The sequence below is a fragment of the Vombatus ursinus genome, unplaced genomic scaffold (assembly GCF_900497805.2).
Source record: "Vombatus ursinus unplaced genomic scaffold, bare-nosed wombat genome assembly UNPS02011700.1, whole genome shotgun sequence".
Lineage (NCBI taxonomy): Eukaryota > Metazoa > Chordata > Mammalia > Diprotodontia > Vombatidae > Vombatus > Vombatus ursinus.
The window spans coordinates 6,839,095-6,861,820 of NW_020951478.1; the positions used below are offsets into that span (position 1 = coordinate 6,839,095).

General features: G+C 40.6%; 1 protein-coding gene across 1 annotated transcript in view; it reads left to right on the forward strand.

The window, feature by feature from the left end:
* LOC114039227 (guanylate cyclase soluble subunit beta-2-like) overlaps positions 1 to 22,726 on the forward strand; it is a 90,015-nt gene that overhangs the window by 62,930 nt on the left and 4,359 nt on the right. Inside the window, exons 12-16 of the mRNA XM_027856916.1 lie at positions 189 to 337; positions 1,265 to 1,411; positions 5,763 to 5,917; positions 6,544 to 6,692; positions 11,690 to 11,788. Of these exons, the coding sequence (XP_027712717.1) occupies positions 189 to 337; positions 1,265 to 1,411; positions 5,763 to 5,917; positions 6,544 to 6,692; positions 11,690 to 11,788 (699 nt within the window). The remainder of the gene's footprint in view (positions 1 to 188; positions 338 to 1,264; positions 1,412 to 5,762; positions 5,918 to 6,543; positions 6,693 to 11,689; positions 11,789 to 22,726) is intronic.

A 22,726-nucleotide genomic window follows, 5' to 3' on the forward strand; every position in this document is an offset into this window, starting at 1 on the left:
CATGAAACCACTAATGCTTGATCAAGTACTGAAGAAAATAATATTCTCCCATCCAGTTCTCATTCCAAGTAGACTTTGTTAAAAAGAATTGTATTCCAAGAGAATTTAACTAATGCCTCGATACTGGAATATTTAACCATTGGACTACTATTCAGACATTGATACCTAATATCCAATTTCTGTTGCAGGAGAATTTAAAACATGCACCATTCTTTTCAGTGATGTGGTGACATTTACCAACATATGTGCTGCCTGTGAACCTATCCAAATAGTGAACATGTTGAACTCAATGTACTCAAAATTTGACCGGTTAACCAATGTCCATGATGTCTACAAAGTAAGATTTTACATACCAAATAGTAGATTTTGAAATTCCATAAAATTCATTTTCAATGTATAATGTATATAGTTTACTATGAGTTTCCCTTGGTCAGCCCTTATTCTCTTTTTTTTGTTTTTTCCTTCACCTCTGTTTCCTTCTCTTCCCCTTTTTTTAAAGAATTGGATGAGGATATCTCACTCTATCAACAGAATCATAACTAGGTCAACACAACCAGGGCTTTGCCTAAGTGTGCCAAAATTTAGAGGACACAAAAAATTAACACACGTGCTTGTTTCAAATTATTTAGTTGCTAACTAGGAGCTTAGCATCTAGTTGGTAAAAATAATTTGTTAAAACAGGAACCTACCAATCACCAGCATTATTCATAATATTTATGAATCACTATAACACCCAATTCCCCATCCTTAATAACTGAAATGACCTTATATATTTCATGCGTTTTTCTACATCATGAATTACAAAGTTGATTTGGAGGGCTATTTATTATTGTTTTCACTGGGTACTAAAATGATTAGTTATGACTCTCGGTCAGGATCCCCTTTTGGAGACCTAAGAAAAGCACATTACTCAAATGGAACGCTTGTGCCTTGGAAGAGTTAAAGAGCCTCCTATTAGAGAGCACTTTAATCTCGGAGAGCGTTCTCTTCCTCCTCCAGTTTAGCAGAAGGTCCACTCCCCATAATTTGCTATTCAATGTAGAGCACCATATGGCCACACCAGGAAATTCATTTTCTCCAAGATTTGTTCCCGGTGAAAGGCAGAATGGCCTTGTTGGCTCTCCATATCCTTTGCACCTTCCCTTCAGCAAAGAGTTACAAATTGTCACTTGGTCCTTGGTACCAATACAAGGGAAAATGGTGAAATACGTGAGCTATCTTTTGTGAAAAACAGAAGTTGACCAGGTTCCCTTTTCCCTCCCAGGTGGAGACGATAGGTGATGCATACATGGTGGTTGGTGGGGTGCCAGTGCCTGTGGAAAACCATGCTCAGAGAGTTGCTAATTTTGCCCTGGGGATGAGAATTTCTGCAAGAGAAGTGATGAATCCTGTCACCGGAGAGCCCATCCAGGTACCAAGCAGATGAGTGCTCAGCACGATGGGAAGCATTCCATGACAGCATTGCATTTTCTTAGTTGGTGCGCAGGCACGTCTTGAAATGGTGTGATTTGTTCAGACTACCCCTCTCTTTGGAGCACACTCCTAAATAACAGAGAAATTACCAGGTTGCTGGCCCAAATTCATCACAACTTAAATTAGGTTCTTGGAAGAGTTTGGAGAATATTTGGATCTCTGTATAACTTCACTCCAAGAATCCTATTTCCTGTAAACAAGGGCAGAATCGAAGAGCTCTGTTCTTTTTTCTTATTTGGAGATATGTAGGACTAATCTCTCATAGGATCATAGATTTAGAACTAGAAAGGACCTTAGGGGTCATTTAGTCTAATCCTTTCATTTTGCAGATGAGGAAATTGAGGCCCAGAGAGGTAAAATTGCTTGTCCATGGTTACATGGCTAGTATCAAGAAGCCAGGCCTTTCTGACTCTATCCACCACACTATGAGCCATGTCCTTTCTATTTCATGTTTTAGAGCATAAGTTTACTTTATTTTATTCATGAGTTGATCATATTTACTAAAAAAAATAAAATAAATCAATATTTCCCATTTGTGGAGGATGTGCATAGCTCAGGAAGCAGTGTGGTCCAATGGAGAGAGCACCAAACTTGGAGTTGCAGGACCTGAGTTCAATCTGCAGTTCTGCTACTTACTATACATGTTACATTCAACGAGTTTCTTCACCATTCTGGGCCTCAGTTTCCACACCTGTAAAGTGATGCAGTTGGACTAAATGACCTCTGAAGTCTGTCACAGATCAAGATCTATAACCCTCAGTTCTGGCCTGACACAGGAAGCTGGCAGCAGCCAAAGGGGCCAGAGACAGTAAGACAGTAAGAAAGCACAATAGATTCTAGAGCAAGAATAGAGACCACCGAAGGTTTTTGGGGACTGAGCATGGCTATAGAACTCAATCATTGTGTTTCCTGTCCTAAATGGAAGATATTCAAATCTCTCTCTCAGGCATACTATTTGTATGGCTCTGAGCAAATAAGTTACCTTCTCCGGGACCCAGTTTCCTCATCTGTAATTTGAGGGGGTTAGACTCGTTGACCTCTAAGGTTCATTTCAGCTCTAAATCCCTGAATCTACCAGGGTTTGAGTTCTGCTGGCACAACTTCCGAGAGTACAGAATCACCAGTACACCAGAGTGTACTTGGCGGAGGATTTTTTGTGGCTATAGACAAAATAATCTTAGTTGAAATGAAACACAGAGGTCAGGGGCAATTTGAGGGAAAGACAAGGATAGATAAATAGAGCTGAAATCAGAGCTCGAGATTCTAGAAGAAAAATAGTCGAACGAGTGCAGATATGTAAATGGAATCAATTACTCAGCAAGCATTTATTAAGTACCTACTATAGGCCAGGCACTGTGCTAGGTGCTAAAGATTCAAAGACAAAAGAGAAACAGTCCATGTCCTCAAGAAGCTTACATTTCCTTTGGGGAGACAACATGTGCTTGATGTAGTAGAGCAGATGCTGCAAGCATCTTGAACCCTGCCTCTGACATGTACTGGCTGTGTGACCTTGGGCAAGTCACATGACCTCTGAGTTTTAGCTTCTTCATCTATAAAAGTAAGGGCTGGCTTTTAAAATACCTTCCAACTCTGATCCTACGATGTTCCTATGTACAAATATAAATACATACATAAGGTAATAAATAAGGTAATACTGAGGGGGAAACATAATGTTAGGAAGAAGAAAAAGAAAAGAAGCAAGTACGAAAAACCAGATAGGGTAAAAGGACTAAAAAAAGCAAGACTGGTGTCAGCTTGTGAAGATGAGGTCTAAAATAAAGGATGGAAGATAGAAAAGCTCTACAGAGATGGAAAATAATATCAATAAGTGGGAAAGAAAAGAAACAATGGATTATGTAAACTGCCGTGCACAATATGGAGAGAGAAAGAGGGAGAGACAGAGACACAGAGTCAGAGAAGGGGGTGGGGAGAAAGAGGGAAGGAGAAAGGGAGAGGCAGGCAAAGGAGGGAGACAGAGAGAGGGGGAAGAAGAGAGAGAGGGACAAAGGGAGGAGAGAGAGAGAAAGAGAGAATTGGAACCTCAATTCTAAGAACAGAATAGAAAAATGGGCAAGCAAATTTTCCCTTTAGCCATTTGGAAACAGAGACATTAATGTGAATAGTGTGTATTGATACACAATACAAAACATTGCAGAATGTCAGTAATGGACGACACTGCAGAGTCAGTTTAATCCAATCCATAGCTAGAAAAGGATCCAGACTACTAGAATTGAAGAGGAACTGAATGCCTCTGCTGGTAGCCCATGCTTCTCCTGTCAATTCTATTCTTAAGGCACTTACAGTCTAAAAGGGATGGTCACATACAAATATGCTGCTATACACAAAACACATATGAAAGGCAAATACAAGTTACAAAGAAGATACTAGGTAATCTTGGGAAGCATGGAAGGCACTGGTAGCTGGGTGTGTGATCAGAAAGCTTTCATGCAAGCTTTTCATATAAAAAGTGATGTTTGAAAGAGACCAGGGATTTTAAGAGGTGGAGATGAGGGGACAGAACATTCTAAGCATGGAAGTCAACCAGTACAAAGGATGAAGATGTAGAAGCATATTTGAGAAAGAGTAAAAAGGTCAGTATTACTGGATTGTACAATGCATAGAAGTCAGTGCCTTGTAATAAGTCTGGAAAGGTAGAATGGGAAAATTATTCTGGAAAGCAATTTAGAATTATACCCCCTAAGTCACTAAATTGAAAACCCTAGCAATACTACTAACACTAAGCTTATATCCCAAAGGGATCAAAGAGGAAAAGGAGCCATATGTACACACACACACACACACACACACACACACACACACACACACACACAAGCAAGCACTTTTTGTTGTAGCAAAGAAATGGAAACAAAATGGCACCTGTCAGTTGGTGAATGGTCAAATGAATGATACTATATGAATATTTCAGTCATGTTTTGGTTATGTCCAACTCTTTGTGACCCTATTTGGGAATTTCTTGGCAAAGATATTGGAGTGATTTGCTATTTCCTTCTCCAGCTTGTTTTATAGATGAGAAGACTAAGGCAAACAGGGATAAGGGACTTGCCCAAGGTTACACAGCTAGTGTTTGGGAAGGCTTACCTCAAGCTGGCTTCTGTTTATGGGGTAAACAGAATCCAGGGTCCCACTTTCTCAAGGAGCAGATAACTTGGGCACTGGGAGTGATCACATTGCTGGATCACACCCTTCAGAAACTGCTTGCCCTTCAGAAGTGGGGCCTGAGAAAAATGAGGGAAAAGATGGATCACAGAGTAGTATTGGTTATTAAATAATATAGTATGATATAATTTTCCTCAATCCAGTCATAATTCAATCTCAGGTTCATCCAACCAAGTCTCAGTGATTCCAGTGAAATTATATGTTTCCTTAAATGAGGCATCTTGTTTGTTACTAATACTTTGTATATAGATGTCTGTACCATTGGTTTGATTGATTATTCCTCCCTAGGATTCGAGGGAATTTTTAAGCATCTATATTGATATTCTTCTACCTACTTTGTAGCTACTCTCTATGGCATTTAGATTCATGGATAGAGAGATAGTTTTTTCACTCTTCCTCTTCCTTCTCAGTTTAAAGCATTTTTATTAGCTTTGCAAGACCTGACACAAAGACATTCTTTCCAGTCCTTTTGAGGCCATACGTTTCTGGCCAGGAGCCTGCCATTCCTGTATTTTAAGCTATGAACCAAAAATCCAAATTCTGTTTTTGTTACCAACTTCTTAACTAGATGCTCACTTCCTAAACCTGGTATTCTCTTTAAAATCTTTGCCTTCAAGTGGTAGTGTCAAAGAAAGGAAAGAACAAAAGGAGGGAAGAATCAAAAGAGGAAAGAAGAAAATTCAGATGCTCTCAAGTTAATACATCAAGTATTTATTAAGCACCTACTATGTGATATTTACTATACTACATGCCGAGAATACAAATATGAAAGAAAAACAGTGCCTGCCCCCAAGGAGTTTACATTCTACATGTAAATGTCATCTTGGGGAAGTAGGCAGGCCGCTAAGTTCTCCCCTACAGAGAATTCCTGATTTTTCAGTGATTATCCAATCAGTCAATAAACATTATTAAGCACCTCTGTTATGCCTTTACTGAATGCTTTTGACATATCAGTCATTGTGCAAAGTGCTGTGGCGGTTATGAAGGTATATGAAACAAATTATTTGTCCTCGGTAAGTTTATAATCTCATAGTGGGGACAAAAACTAATTCACAAAGTGTAAGTGTCTAATACTAGGTAATTTGTGATTAAATAGATTCTTCTCTTTCTAGATCAGGGTAGGGATCCACACAGGACCAGTTTTGGCTGGAGTTGTGGGTGACAAGATGCCCCGATACTGTTTATTTGGAGATACAGTGAACACAGCTTCCAGGATGGAGAGCCATGGGCTTCCCAACAAAGTACACCTCAGCCCCACTGCATACAGGTAGCCATTCATCCCTTCCTTCATTCTTCCAATAAATCTGAGTAAAGCACAGTCCCTGTCCTCAAGGAGTTTATAGAATTGTAAAGAAGATAACATACTCTGTCCTTATCTTGTAACTGTATGTTTCTTGGTGCCAGCAACATTATATCTGACGCGTTTCGTTATCTACTTCAAACTCAGATAAGGCAGAGGAAAGGGATGGAGAGATTTGAAAGCATCAAGTGAGTTCTGACGTCAGCATAACCAGATGTAGTAATGTTATGACCAGACATGATTTCATGCCCTCACGTGTGGCATCGGTGATTTCTCTTTAAGTAGAGGGGGCATTATTTAAAATAAGGATCCAGCTTTGAGGCAGGAAGTGGGCAGGAAGAGAGGATTAGTAGGAAGCCACCTGTAGTACCCTTCTCCATCCCTCTGTGCTGTGACCAGGGTTGTTCCCAAGGAAGAGATTCCTGCCCTCTCTCCACCTCTCCATTGGGCCGTTCATTATCAGAGATGTGTAATTTGGCAGACGCCACGGATTCCAAGGCATCTCCTGCCTGACAATCCTTCACACTTGTGCCACTGCCCAATCTGCATATCTGATGGCTTTGATGTATGATGGACTTCTCTATTTTTTACAGTGCTCTGGAAAATCGTGGGTTTGAGATCGTTGAGAGGGGTGAAATTGAAGTGAAAGGGAAAGGGAAAATGACCACCTATTTCCTGATTCAGAATTTGCAGGTCACGGAAAATGAGATCATGGGGAGAACTGAAAACCTTGAAAATAAAGGTAAGAAAAATATGTAAGCAGCACTATCCATTAGCAGGCAAGTGCTAATCTTTTGTCTATGAGCAGTTCCAATGGTGTTTACTCTGCGTACGTGTGTTTATATAGACTACACATGTAATTACTCCATCACTCATTATTCCAACTTCTTAGGTGGTCCAGTAGAAAAAGCACTGAGTTTGGAGCAGCTAGATGGTGCCATAGTGCCCACAGCACTAGCCCTGGAGTGAGGAAGACACGAGTTCAAATGTGACCTCAGACACTTACTAGCTGTGCGACTCTAGGCAAGTCACTTAACTTCCACCTGCCTCACTTTCCTCATCTGTAAATGGGGATAATAATAACAACTATTTGCCAGGGTTGTTGCTAGGATAAAATGAGATAATAATTGCAAGGTGCTTAACACAGTGCCTGGCACATAGTAAGCACTATATAAATGTTAGCTATTATTATTTTGGAGTCAGGGGAGTTGGGTGCAAATCCTACCTCTGGTGCTGACTACCCCTTTATCTTAGGTGACTCACTTCATGTCCCTAGGTCTCAGTTTTCACACTTGCAAAAAAATTTGAAAAAGATGAGGCAGGACTAGATGTCCTCTGAGATCTCTTCCCGTTCTAGATTTATGATGCTATGACTCTTTTGCCTTGAAAAAAGTTTTATAAAGTTAGCTTATATATAGCTCTGTTGCCCCAAAATTCTCTGTTACCTGGCAAAGAGTTATAGCATTGTAATATAATTACATAGTGTAATATTATATAACATGATGAAGTAATATTATATAATAATATAATATAAAGTAATATATAACATAATGTGATATAATGTAATATATACTATAAAGTAATATGATGTAATAGATTATAATATAACATAATATAAATATATACTATAAAGTAATATAATATAATATAATAGATAATATAATATAATATAAAGTGCTACCCCTTTGACCTCAGGGAACTCTATTGTAGTTAAACCTTTCTGAACCTGTGCAGCTAACCAGAGGGAGAAACTGATTACTTCAGACAAGACTGAATCTTTAGCCAGTGGAGGAGGCTAATAAAAAGCCATCTCTCTGTCTACAGGTTCCTTATTTAAGTCATTAATATATCAGGGTCTGGCAACTTTCCCCCAGAAATACTCTGGGGTTTAGCCCAAACATTGGTAAAATGAGTAAAACTTCTTATATATGTCATTTTTAAAGGGAGGTCATTCCACATAAGTGAAGGATAAAGTGCCATTTTAGACTTCCAGGAGTCTCTCCAAAGCTCTGTCTTTCATTTAAGTGTCATCATCTTTCTGGTCTCCTAAGTTCCCTTTGGTATCTTCCTTAGTTTTCCTCCCTCCCATGACACACCTATATCTAATCAGCTGTCAGTGAGGTTCAAATGAGATAGCCCAGGGCTTGCCCATGCCAAACCCAACACTCCAGCATCTTGGTCACATTGATCTCATTCAGTGGGAGGTTGTTGTTGTCTGTCCTTTGTTCTCACAAAGGACCAATGACATCAGGAGGGTGATGTCATGACTTGCCAGTGAATTGGATCTTAGTGAGGCAGAGCTGTGCAAAGTCATCAGCCTCCCTCTCTCATCCAGTGTCATCTGAGTCCCATGGCAAGACATAAATCAGGATGACTGGAGATGAACCCAGATGCAGTTAGGTATTGAGGTACAAGGGAAAAAGCTTTGGCTCTGGCTTCAGATTCCACTTCTCATTTTTGTTCCTTATGAGACCTCCAGCAAATCACCTGACCTTCAGTTTCTTCATCTGCAAAATGATCAGGGCAGCAGATTAGATGGGCTCTGGGGTCCCTTCCAGCTGTAGAACTGTGTGACCTCATGATCTAAACAAGTAAGAGAGACTCAAGTCATAGGACTGAGAGCTAGAAGAGCCATAAGAGATGATCTCATCCAGAGGTTCTTAATCTGGGGTCTGTGAACTTCTTTTTTTTTTCTTTTTTTCCTTTATATTTTGATAACTGTATTTTAGTATAACTGGTTTCTATTGTAATCCTATTAAGCATCTGAGACCAAATTTGAACACAGGTCTTATAACTCCAGGCCCATCCAGAGTGTTACTTAGCTGCCTCATAAAAAGTTCAACACATTTTTAGTTCTGAGTTGGAAACACACACAGAACCATACCTCTGAATATATACTGAGCTAGGGTGGTTTTCTGAAAGAAGGATCCCTAGCTTGAAACTAGATATGTACATCAGGTGGCTAAGTGAGATACGTGAGAGAAAAATAGTTGTAGAGATGGTGGTCTCGTATTAGGATTCATTTAGGCTGGTGCCATAATGTTCCCAGGGACTTGGAACTGACCTTTTTCCCAGGGAGCAGATCCCTTTCAGATTTTTCCCAATTTTTTTTCTCACCAAAATTGTGTTGGTAGATCCTAGTTCATGGCCTGGGCCTAGGAGCTGAGCCCTGACCAAAAAACAGTGTCACCATCCATAGGTTTGCACCTCATTGACACTTCTTCCTTGGGGGAAGAGGAGCTGAGATCTCTATCAGGAAGAGAAGGGAGGAGAGGGGGTCAGGGTGGTAATGAGCTCTGCAGGGAGCTCTGGAGCCCATGGAAACCACTTCAGGAGCAGCTAGTAGATGTGAGCTACAAACCTGGGGTGGGAGTGGGGGGTCATTCCACACCCCACCACATTATTCAAAGGCGTAGGTGGCGAGATGGGGAGCAGGGGGAAGGAAACACTGGAAACAGATAAAAGTTAATGGTCATTGCTGCCTATCACTTAGCAAGGCAGAGTCTCTTAAAAGTAGGAATAAGGGAGGAAGGATATAAAAGGTATTATATACAACATAATAATAGCCATTCTAGTGATTTCTCTTTGTTTGAACTGTCTTCTTTAGGACACAGGTTTTTCATCTGTAGTCATCAAGTACTTTCTAGTCCTTTGCATTAATTTTTCTTTGGGGTGGAGCAAAGGTGGCATGAAGTTAAGGAGATCATTTCAGTGAGCACTCCGCACAAACTACATACGGTTTGTCCACCCCCTCTGTGAATGAGAAAGGGTGGATCCAAAACCATATAATTGTGGAATCAACTGTAGAGATGGAAGGGACCTTAGATGGAGTGTAGCCTGATCCCCACCACCTTTGGTCCCATTTTACAGATGAGAAAACTGACTTGGTGCTTGCTATTATTCCTTGTGGTAACCAAGGATCTGGTTGGTAACCCCAGCCTACAAGTTATGGATGCAAACAGAAATGTGGAGTCTCCTAACAAAATTTCAAAAAGATCCCCTTTGCCCTTTGTGAGCTATAAAATATGCAACCCTCTTAGTCTCCACTGCCAAGCAGAGAGTATAATGAAGACTGCAGTATTAATGGTATTAGCAGAGCCAAAGGATTCATCAGCATCAGCAAATGGTATAACTCCTCTTCATCACATAAAGAAATACTGCTGATAAGACTGAGGTAGTAGCTAATATTTTTGTAGAGCCTTAAGGTTTGCAAAACACTTAACGAATATTATCTCATTTGAACTTCACAACAACCTTGGAGGGAGATGGGTGCTGTTATTATCCCCATTTTATAGATTATAATAATAACTAATATTTAAATAGTACTTACTACGTGCTAGGCACTATGCTAAGCGCTATACAATTATTATCTCTTTTGATCCTTACAACAATCCCAGGAGGTAGGTGCTGTTATTATCTCCATTTTACAGATGAGGAAACAGGTAGACAGAGGTTAAGTGACTTGCCCAGGGTCACACAGCTAGTAAGTATCTGAGGCTGAAGTTGAACTCAGATCTTCTGGACTCTGGGCCCAGCGCTCTGTGTGCTGCATCCCTTAGCAACCATCAGATATCTGTCAAAGGATTCACTTACCCATGATGCCTACTTCAGCTCAACCATCTAAGCTTACAGGAAGTATCCAGCAAAAGAGTTTCATCAATGCAGTGTTTGATGGGGCCTTTCTCATACTCCCTTCCTGAACCAGCAGGACATCTTGAATCAGTTGGTAGAGGGCTCTCTTTATTGTGTGAGGCAAACACACTAGATTTGGCATCAGAGTACCTTCAATTTAAATCCTGCTTCAAATAGCTGTGAGACCCTGAGCCAGTCTTCCTTCTGCACCTCAGTTTCCACATCTGTAAAACAGAAGTGATAATAATACCTACCTTAGAGGGTTGTTATGGAGATGACGGTATGAGATGATGCGTATAAAGTGTTTTATAGGCCTTAAAGCTCTCTATAAATGATATGATTCAGGGATGGGCCGCTTGGGGCTCCTAAAGCTCTGGATCCCCAAGGCTAGGAGTGACTGCGTAAGCAGTGGCTATGACCCAAGCCCTAAGCAGTCTCACCTTTTCTTAGGCTGCTGCCAAGCTGAGGCAGAGGGAAAATTCCAGCATTCCCTCTCCATTCCTTTTCTCCGCTGGGCATGGCCAGTGAGTTGTGCCCAAAAGGTGGATAGAGGGAAAGGAGAAACAGATAGTCAAGACACACAGTAGGGCTCATGTTTTATTACCCACAGCATTCCCCTCTTCATTCTCCCGAGCAGGTGCTTTTAAATATCTTCCATCTTGGAATTTTAAGCATTTTAAAATTAAATATCTTTATCCATCCCCCAAAGTAACAACCCTTGCATAGGCAACCAGGGGTGGGGGAACCAAGGCTATATGTGGCCTTCTAGGTCCTCGAGTGCGACCTTTTGACTAAGTCCAAGTCTTACAGAATAAATCCTTTTATTAAGGGGATTTGTTCTATGAAGTTTGGATTCAGTCAAAGGGCCGCACTTGAGGACCTAGAGGGCCACATGTGGCCTCAAGGCCGCAGGTTTCCCACCCCTGAAGGCTTATAAGAAACTGAACTGAAGGACAGTTCTAAAGGGGAAGAGTTCTTATGTTCACAGGGAGCCAAAGAAAAGCCTTCCACCTCAACTTTTCAGCCAACTATTTCAGAATCCCTTGCTGTAGACAGAAGGTTGTATACATTGTCACTTGTTTCTTTCCATTTGCTTTTTTTTGGTAGAAGAAGCAAGTGCTATGGAAATTCAAGACAGCCAGACTGTTGCTATTGGGAGGTATGAAGACAGTCAGCATCTGCTCCCCAACACTGATGTAGCATATGGTGAGTACACCAAGGATTTCTTTCAAAATACTCCTGGTACTTTATTTCACTTAAGGAAAACCAGCTGATTCAAATTTACAGATCCTGGGGGAGGGAGAAGAGAGAGAGAAGGGAACTCATCAGGTGAGACACATAGCCTTTAGCAAGAGCTAGGGTTGCTTGGGATCTGATTTACTCTTTTTCATGACTGTTTTTCTGCTTTTCCTGGTGTGATGTCTGTCACCTTTCCTGAAATGGTGAACATGAGGATGCTGTGCTAGATGGAGGTCCAAAGAAGGCCTCAGATTCTTATTCTGAAAGGACTCTTTGTTGTTCAGTCATGTCTGACTCTTCATGACCCCATTTGGGGTTTTCTTGGCAAAGATACTGGAGTGGTTTGCCATTTCCTTTTCCAGAAAGGACATTTGGACCCTTCCAAACACATCCTTATAGAACTATATTCACTCACCACCTACTCACAAAATGAAATTCACCTGACTCAATGAACCTACATGATTGTCCTTGACAAACACCACCCCAGCTGTAAAGTGAATATAAGCCCTCCTCACTTTTATTCCCACCTGGGTCTTATGCTGTCATACAAAACTTAACAATAACATTACAATGTCCCTTGCCCCAGTGGTGAGCTGGATGGTCTTAATTCTCCCCCTTGCCCAGGGGAGAATTAAGTGTTCTCCCTCTTTCCTGAATTCTCCTCTTAATCATTGTCAATGCCTGGGGAAGTGAGGGGAATGGAGAGAAAAGGGGGAGATCCCCAGGCTTTTGATGAGCATCTCTTGGAGTTGGTTTAATTAATTCCAGGAATTGATGTGGTCTAATAGTGACTGACCCATGTGAGTGTGGGGCTGAAATGAGATGAAAAAGAAAGTCTGGGTTGTTGAAGAAGCTTAGGAGCTGAGAGGTCATAATATCAGTCATCAGTATGACTTCTAGAGTCCCTAAGGATGGTGGAAGAGAATGAAACAGAAAAAACTGGTGATACATATTTGTTGTGAGTCCCTGAATGTGGTGTGTGACCTTGAGCAATCAATCACTCAGTATTTATTAAATGCCTGCTATGTGTCAGGCACTAGGAATACATATATAAATAGTCTCTATCATTAAGAAGCTTGCACAGGTGTAGGGAGTACAAGGTTACTTCTTTGGCCTCAGTTTTGTCATCTGAAAAATGAGGGAGTTGGACCAGATGATGTCTGAAATCCATTCTAGCATTAGAGTTTTGATACTTGAAGAGAAATATGATAGGCCAGTTGCCCCAGTAGGGTCAAGGTGGGTAGTGTCATTCTATGAGCAGATTTGCATAGAACCAAAGCATGTTTGTTAAAAAATCAAAGGCAGAGAAGAAAAAGATGGGGAGTCTGGGGAATCTACTATGATTCATTAAAAGTGGAGGGATAAAAGACAGTCTTTAGAGAGCATTGGTCAAAATCTGGGCAGAGGAGATGAAGAGAAGACAGAATTTCTAGGACCAGAGAAAGGTGACACCAGCCAAGCTATTGGAGGAAATATCTATATTCATAGTAATTTTGGTCAGAAATCAAAAATATATCCAAGGCCCTCAAAAGGAGAGTTTTCTTCTTTTATGATACAGTGGAAAGAACACCAGGCTTAGAAAAAGAGAACTTGAGTTCAAGTGCAAACTCAGATCATGTGTGATCTGAAGTGGGGATGATAAGCAAAAAGAAAAGAAGACTTAGGGAAGTGGGACATGATAACTGTCTTCAAACAGGAAAGAAGGAAAAAAGGAATGAAGGAAGAAAGAAAGAAGGAAGGACAGAAAAGAGAAAGGGAGGAAAGAAGGAAGGAAGGAAGGAAAGAAAGGACGGAGGGAGGGAGGAGGAAGGATGAATGGAAGGAAGCATTTATTAGGCAGCTGGGTGGCACAGTGGATAATGCTCTGTACCTGGAGTCAGGAGTACCAGAATTCAAATCCTGCCTCAGATATTTACTAATCACAGGACCCTGGGAAAGTCACTTACCTCCTCTCCACCTGTTTCCTAATCTTTTAAATGGGGATAATAGCAACTCCAAATCTCAAAGGGTTGCTGTGGAAATTTAATAATAAGAGAGAGTGAGAGACAGACAAACAGACAGAGACACAGAGAGAGATAAAGCACTTTGCAAACCTTAAAGCACCATATAAATGTTAACTATTATATATTTGTTATACTTGACCCCAGAGGCAGAATTAGGGGCAATGAGTGAAAATGGTAGAGTAGCAGATTTAAATCTGACATAAGGAAAAACTTCCTAATAGTGAGAGTTATCCATAAGAGGGATAGGCTGCCTCAAGAGGGAGTGGGTCCCCCCCTCCCATTGGAAGTTTCCAAGGAAAGGCTAGACAACCACATTTTGGGGATGCTGTAGAGAATATCCTTTTTTACTAGACAACCTCTCAGGTTCTAAAACCTTGAGGTTATATTTGTTCATCCTTCTAGGGCCTCAGGTGATTTGGAGCTCCTCTTCTGCCCTGTGTGTGTTTATAAACATTTATAAATAGCTTGTCTGGAGCCATTTTGTTTGGAAATACCAACAACAAAATCCCTTTTCTGATGCTAAACAGAAGTAGCGGAGGCAGTTCCTCACAATGGTTATGCTGATACATTTTACACATTAAATAAAAGTGATCTGAACTCCAAGACTGTAAGACAAAGCAAAGTCCACACTGCAATTATATTGGAAACTCACTAGATGCTTTGGCATCCCCTCATGTATATATTTATGGTGGTAGGTATCATACATTGGAATAGTAGGAGAGATACTATGGTGAAATTTTCACACTTGCAGAATCCCAGGCTCTCTACCCTGTTTTCTTTTTTCCACTAGTAGTAGGCAGCTAAATGGTGAACTGGTTAGAATGCTGGGCCTGGAGTCAGGAAGATCTGGATTCAAATCCAGCTTCAGACACTTACTAGCTGTGTGACCCTGGGCAAGTCACTGAACCCCATTTGTTTCAGTTTCCTCATCTGTGAAATGAGCTGGAGAAGGAAACAGCAAACCATTCCAGTATCTCTGCCAAGAAAACCCCAAATGGAATCATGAAGAGTTGGACATGACTGAAAAACGACTGAACAACTAAAAAGTGGGAATAATAACAGCATCTATCTCCCAGGGTTGTTTTGAAGATCAAGTGAAATCATATTTGTGAAATTATTTAGCACGGTGCCTGGCATATAATATAAGCTTAATAAGTGATAATAATTCCCTCCTCCCTAGTAGTTGACCTGGCATAGGACCAATTAACTTAAAACCCAAAGCAGTTCTGAATTTTAGTAGTGAACTTCTTGTATGTGTGAGTGTATCCATTACACTGGACATCACTCCTCAGAGCTCCCTGCCATCTTCTCATTAATTGCCTTGCCTCCTGGCCCAGAGAAGATTTCATTCTTTCAGTTTCAGACTCTCGTACTGGGGCTACCGAGGTCCTGACTGGTGAGTGTGGTGGCCTCTATCAGGCCAGCTGCTCTAGCCATGCTTCACTCCCCCCACACTCTTGTCTCTAGTCATCTTGCTCCTATATTTGCATGTCCCTCACCTTCGCTTTCTAACTCTCTAATGCACTTAGCATGTATGCCATGCATTATAGCTTTTCATGTTTATGTCTAGCCCCCTGCTAGATTATAAGCTCCAAGAGCTAACCATGTTTTATCCAAAGTTCAGATGTCCCCCAGCACTTAGCACATTTACAGATGTAGATCTGGGGAGGAGATCTCAAAGGCCAGCACTCCACAAACTCCTATTCATTATTTACAAACCATTTTTTTGTTTTCAGTCATTTCAGTCATATCCAACTCTTCCTGACCCTATCCAGGTATAACTCTTAATGTACTTTGATGTCTTGGGACTTCCTCCAATGAATAATAGTGCCTTTGCCACAGCCATCATGATCAACAATGTGAGATGGGAGTCAACAATTATTGGCAGTAACAGAAATAACGCTGTTACATGGGAGAGAGGAGCTCAAAACTGGCTAAGAACAGTACTCAGAGTGGATTTTATGATTGAGTCATTTTCAGTTGTGTATGACTCTTCATGAACCCATTTGGGGTTTTCTTGGCAGAGAAACTGGAGTAGTTTGCCATTTCCTTCTCCAGCTCATTTTACACGTGAGGAAAGTGAGGCAAACAGGTTAAGTGACTTGTCCAGGGTCACACAGCTAGTAAGTGTCTGAGGCCAGATTTGAACTCACAAAGATGAGTCTTCCTGACTTCAGGCCTAGCACTCTATTTACTTCACCACCTAGCCATCTTTACAAACCATCATAGATGCTTAATAAACAATTGTTGAATTGTTTGTCCAAGTTGTACCTAGTGTCCAGTGTGATACAAGAGTAGCTTCCTGATGAAAAATTAAAGCATGTGTCAAAATCTTGTGAACTCAATGTCAAATCACATACAACAAATGGCTCTGGTAAAAGGAGGACAGATTGCATTTTTAAAGAGGCTAATAAATGGGAGAGAATAGGGAAGTCTCAACAGATGGCCGCCATTTTCTGAGAGGGAGAAGGCAGGGCTAGTGATGGTAGCTGAAAGAGAGAAGAGGTTTGGAACAGAAGCTCTTGTGGGAAGTATGATAGGGAATCAATCAGAGAAAAAGGAGACCTTGCCTTAAAAAGTCTTGGTCTCTTAAATCTGTATTCTCAGTCCTATTCCACAAGAGTTGAAATATATTCTTTCATCTCAGGGCTATTTTCTATCCTAAGTCCCTTTTTTCCCCATTCTCTGGAGTAAGGAGATCTGAGTCCCTTGAGATGTGTGCCTGGATAGGGTCAGGCACACTTACTAGCTGTGGGACCTTGGATAAGTTACTTAACTTCTGTCTGCCTCAGTTTCCTCAACTGTAAAATAAGGTTAATAACAATGCTTACCCTCCATGGGTGGTTGTGAGATCAAATGAGATAATATTTGTGAAAAGCAGCTAGCACAATGCCTAGCACATAGTAGGAGCTTAATAAACATTTGTTCCCTCCCCATCTCCATTGAAAAATCACAGTTACTCAGAGATTGTTCCCCCCCCACTTTCCTCCCAGAAATTGAATTCAATTCAATTTAACAAGCATTGATTAAGCATCATTTATTTGACAGACATGGTTCTAAATTATGAGGATGCAGAAACAAAGAATTGGAAACAATTCCTACCTTCGAGGAACTTGCATTCAAGTGGAATGCTGAAAATGCCTGAATCAGAGATGCTAAGATCCTGGCATTTCCATTAAACTCGGCCTGCAGTGGACAAATGTGACTGGTGATGGAATCTAGCCTTGCTCTTGGCTTTCATGCTTTCTGCCCTCTTCTGACACCTCCACAATGTGTCCACTATGAACTTTTCATTCCCTGCCATCGCAATTGTATACTGCTCAGGACCGATATGCAAAGTTTGCTAGTTCAGAACATGGGAGTCACCCTCTGATTGGGATGAGGACTCATTTATAGTCATCTCACCCTGACTGTCATTGCAGAGAGACTCATTCTTGGCAAGAAGCGGCAAATAAGAAATAAATAAAATCCCCCCCCCAAAAAATATGTTGAGGATAAGAGCTCAAACTGATTTTATTGTTGTTAAGTCATTTTAGTCATGTCCAACTCTTGGTGATCCCCTTTGAGCTTTCCTTAGCAAAGATACTAGAATGGTTTGCCATTTCCTTTTCCAGTCTATTTTACAGATGAGGAACTAAAGCAAACAGGGATAAGTGACTTGTCCAGGGTCACACACAGCTAGTTAATGTTTAAGGCCATATTTGAATTCGTGAAGATGAATCTTCCTAATTCCAAGCCCACTGCTCTATCCACTGCACCACCTAGCTACCCCATTTGGGGGGCAAGCTGATAAGGAGTACTCAGATTAGGCTGTGGATTTTGCTACCATCAGAGATCTGCCTCCAGCCCTATCTCAAGGCCATTGGGGAACAAGTCAAGACTCACCTCATTAATCAAACCTGCTAGCAACCTTAGTAGAAGAGTTGTAACTAGCAATTTTTGCTTCCTGGGCAGCAAAGGCCACTCAAAGAAATAGATACATCATGTGCCCACAAATTGACTTTCCCAGTCAGGATACAGGGTAGAAGGTCACTTGAGGTATAATAGCAGCCAAGGGAAAGCCACAGACCATCTGGTTTAATTAATTTATCTTACTAACTAGTTACTAAAATCTACTTCTGTACTGCAAGTACTTTTGGCACCCTCAGTGGTGCAGTGGATAGGGCAATGGGCTTGGAGTCAGGAAGACTCAACTTTTTGAGCTCAAATCTAGTCTCAGACACTTACTAGCTGTGTGACCCTGGGCAAGTCACTTAACCTGCTTGCTTCAGTTTCCTGATTTGTAAAATGGACTGGAGAAGGAAATGGTAAACCACTCCAGTATCTTTGCCAAGAAAACCCCAAATAGGGTCATGAAGAGTTGGACCTGACTGAAAATGACTGAACAAAATTCCCCCCCAGGGCAAGACCCTGGTCACCTTGTCTTAGTTATAGCCCTGATTAGCCAGTTGTTACCTGGAAGCCAAGATTATGATAATCCCTTAGTTCCATCCTTCTCTATCGGTAGGTCCTCAATAGAGTCAAGATGGAGTTTTCTACTGTCTCTCTATTACTCTGAGTACTATCATTCCTAACAAATGCCTTCATACTCTGCCAGCACCCAAGGCTCCAACTGGTACAGAGAGGTATTTGGTTGCTTCTTTCTATATCAGTTGAAGGTATGCTGCCACCCCCCTTCCCTTATTCACTTATAATGGAAACAAAAGCATTATCTGAGCTCCCATGATATCTCACTTAACTCTGTAGGTAAACTCTACAAGCATATACGTGGACTGAACAAATGCTGCCCCATTTGGACTTCAAACATGCGATGAATTAAGAATCTCGTCTTTGGATGTGTCACTTTATGAGGTTACCCTGTAAAATTAAATAGGAGTATTGGGTCGTAGATACGTCAGCATGCTGACTCAGAGATTCAAGCCACCACCTTTCAGGATTGACTGAAAAATCAGTCCTCCAGCTGTCTATGTTGGCAGGCTCTTTTGGCAGATCATCAGGCTCCATGTTAATGTATTTTTAAAAACTTCAACTTGTCTACTTAACTTATTCTCTGAGCTATTATAATAATGGGTTCCAGTCTGACTTGGGGAGAGAGCTGTAGGAAGGCCTCTGTGGACTCCCTTCTGGATAAAATTTGCTCTTTATAAATCACAGGCAGTGCCGTCTTCTATACGAGTTTATGGTGGGTTAACTCTGCTTATGAAATTTCTTAAACTTAATCCTAATTGTTTTCATGATATATTTTTTGAATTGCAATCTTCCTCTTAAATGATGCTCATGTTTTGGGGTATATCTGTCTGTCTCTGTCTCTTTTTTCTTGTCAGTTTGGGGTTTCTTGGCTGCATAACGTTTTCCTGAACTGTTCTCCTCAAATCCTCCCCCCTCTTGCAGTCCCCCATGATGATCTTTTCCCACAACATGCATACCTCCTCTCCCCCCATGAGTCCTCGTTGGGCTTGACAATCACTTACTATCTAAGATTCCTGCTACTTGCTTCTTGAGTTGACTGATAGAGTGGCCCCTTCTCTGACTTGTCCAATTAGCCAGGGTTGAATGGTTTTGGAGCCAGATTACCAGAGGAATGCCGGGGCATTGGTCCCAGTTCAAAGGCCTATCATCAGTCTTCTTGGTGCCTCTATAAGGGTTCCCATCAAGTTTTCCTAATCTTGCTACCCTAGCTGAAAAATCTTAAGGTTTCCATGAATGGTACAAGGTTTAACCCCTGGTTTTCCTGAAGTGGGTTTATTCACTTGGAAAGAAGAAAAATCCTGGAATGGATGAAGGATTTCTTCCTATATGATGAATTAACCTCAGAAAAGAGGAAGAAAAGAACCCTTAGTTTATTAAAGTTAGCATCAGAGGTTAGTCATTTATGACCATCATTAAAATACCAAGTGCAAACTAGAATACATCTTGTTCTGTTGATGACTGTGGTCCAATTATTAGGTTGCTCCATTCCTGGCTGGTCTTAAATTCAACAAGCATTTCCTGAGAACCTCTTGTGGACACAGCACTGTGTTACACACTAGGGAAAGAATAAAAGAAGAATCTTGTGTCTTTGAGGAACTTACCCTCTAATTGGGTCTATAAATGATTTATACACGGAATGAAAGGATATAAGTAACTATAGGATAGTCATCTTTTCTTGGCATTCTCTGCTCCCTTTCCCACCACGGCTCCATAATCACCAGAGAAACAGAGGGATCCCCACAAAGCCCTGTCTAGATCTACATCTATAATTCTATTATCTTACGTCAGGATTCATAAAAAGCTCATGGAATAGTGTAGTTTAAGATCTATAATCCAGAGGTTCTCAACCTGGAGTCTGTGAACTCATTTAAAAAAAATACTTTGAGTATACTTCTGTTTTCCTTGGTCATTCTATGTATTTTATTTTTAGTTTTAAAAAACATTATTCCACATCTCCAAAAGTCTCATGATGGAAAATGCTATCCACATCCAAAGAAAGAATTATGGAGTCTGAATGCAGATCGAAGCATACTATTTGCTCTTTTTTTCCCTTCTGTTTTGTTTTGTTCTGTTTCTTCTTTCTCATGGTTCCTCCTAATGGTTCTAATTCTTCTTTACAACATGACTAATGTGAAAATATGCTCAATAGGAATGTATATATAGAGCCTATACCAGATTGCATGCCATCTTGGGGAGGGAGATAGGGAGGGAGGGGAAAATTTAAAACTCAAAAGCTTATGGAAATGAATGTTGAAAATTAAAAACCAATTAATTAATTAAAAAAACATTATTCTGAGGAGGGATTTGAAGTCTTTACCAGACTGCCAAAGGGGTCCATGATACAAAAAAAGTTAAGACTAGACAAGCTTCCCCTTTTTATAAAAGAGGAAACTGAGGCAGAGAAATTAAAATGGCTTGTGCAAGGCCCTACAGCTAGTAAGTAACAGAGTTGTTCAATGGGCAATTGGAATGTCTCCATCAAATGTTCCCTTGCTCCATGTAACTCTACAATCTTATCTGATTTTTCCCCCAACACTTTGGCTAGCCAAGATTGTCTTTTCTTCCCATATATCTTTTTACTCATTACCAACTCTGTACCTTTGTCCTAGGGAGTTACTTCTTGTCTGAAACACCAGGGTATTTTTATGTTTCATAGGTCTTCATGGCCAAATAACTTAGCACTTAATAGAAGATAAGGGGAGCTTCATCTTATCTAATATAGAAAAGTAATGAACCTTTCCCAGCCTTCGTGAGGATGATCTCAAGATAGCAGACAGAGAACTTGTCCAGTCTGTTGCTAAAGTCATACTCAAAGCCCTTCCAGAAGAGGAAATCTTGAACTCTCTGGCATAACCTTCAAGAACCAAGGGTGACCTCTATTCCAGTGTAAGACAGAGAAGTAGAACTTTTGTGGGAAAAAATATTTCTGAAAGGAGTTGTATGAGTCACTAGGGTCTTACTTGCTAGAGTAATTGTGAGTGGTCCTCTTGTAAACCTCATATTCTTGTGGAGGCCCCCCCCTTGTATTTTCCAAAGAACTCACCCCTCAGATTTATGGTTCCTTCCCCCCTTTCTTCCATCTTCCATGTCTTCCCTCACCTTTTCCTGTAGTGCAGGTGGTGACAATGGAAAATTACCCCAGAGAAGTGATGGAGGAAAAAGTACCTTCATAAGCAAAGTCTTGGAAGTAGGGATGTGTAATAAGTTTGTTTGGGAGGAAGTAGAGACTGAACAGTCTTGGACGGAACAAATGGGTCATGTTGAGAAAATAAGAAGTGAGCTTGTAAGGGAAAAGGCAACAGTTGATAGAGAGACTAATAGTAAGTTGAGGAAGTCTGCTATTTATTAGCTGTATGACCTTAGGAAAGTCATTTTCACTTTCTGAGTTTCAATTTCATTATTAATATTAATTATTAATATGGGTCTACATGATCTCTTCTAAATATCTTCTTAAAGGGACTACATGGTCCCTTCCAACTCTAACATTCCAAGAATCTACATGAACCCTCACATAAAATTCTCACTGCACTGACTGGACAATGCTGTTAGTGCCTACTGAGGTTGACTTGAAACCAAGACATGGAAATAAGGGCATATTTTTTTTTCTTATTTACCTGAGGGATTGCCAATAAACAGGATTACAAACAATTATTTATAATTAAAGTAACATTATAAATGAAATTATTTATTCAACTTATAGAATGATTTATAATTTAAATGTTAACATTATAAACATAATTATTTATAACATATACTTAAATTAGTTGAATCCTCAGATATAAAAAGTAGTCATTAGTAGTTCAATATATTCAATTGTGGGTATTATATTTTTAGATATACCGGATAGTGCCTGGAAGATGGAAACTAACATGATGAAGGACTATTACATTTAAAAGAACTAATATACATCAGTTTGGAAAATAGAAGACTCTAGGGGAACATAGTGCCTACCTTAAAATATTTTAAAGGCTATAATATTGAAAGGGATTAGATTTATTCTAATAAGTCTAAACACCTTTTCAGTATCTCTCAAATCCACCCCCTTCTCTCCTAAAATACTGCCACCACTCTGCTGGCCTTCATCACCTCATGCCTACCTAAGGGCATGTAACCTGTGGCCTTCTAGGTCCTCAAGTGTGGCCCTTTGACTTAGACTATTGTAATAGCCTGCTGGTTGGTTTGCTAGCCACAAGTCTCTCCCCATTCCAGTCTATCCTCCATTCGTTTGCTAAAATGATTTTTCTAAAGTGCTGCTCTGACCATGCCACCCTGTCCCCCATACTCAATAAACTCCAATTGCTCCCTATCACCCCCAGGAAAAAATTACAGTCTGTATAGGACGTCTCTGACGTTGCATAGGCTGCTGTTATTGTTGCCTGTGATGTTTTTTCTCCTCCACCACTGGGAACCTCAACCTTCATTCGAGGCTCAT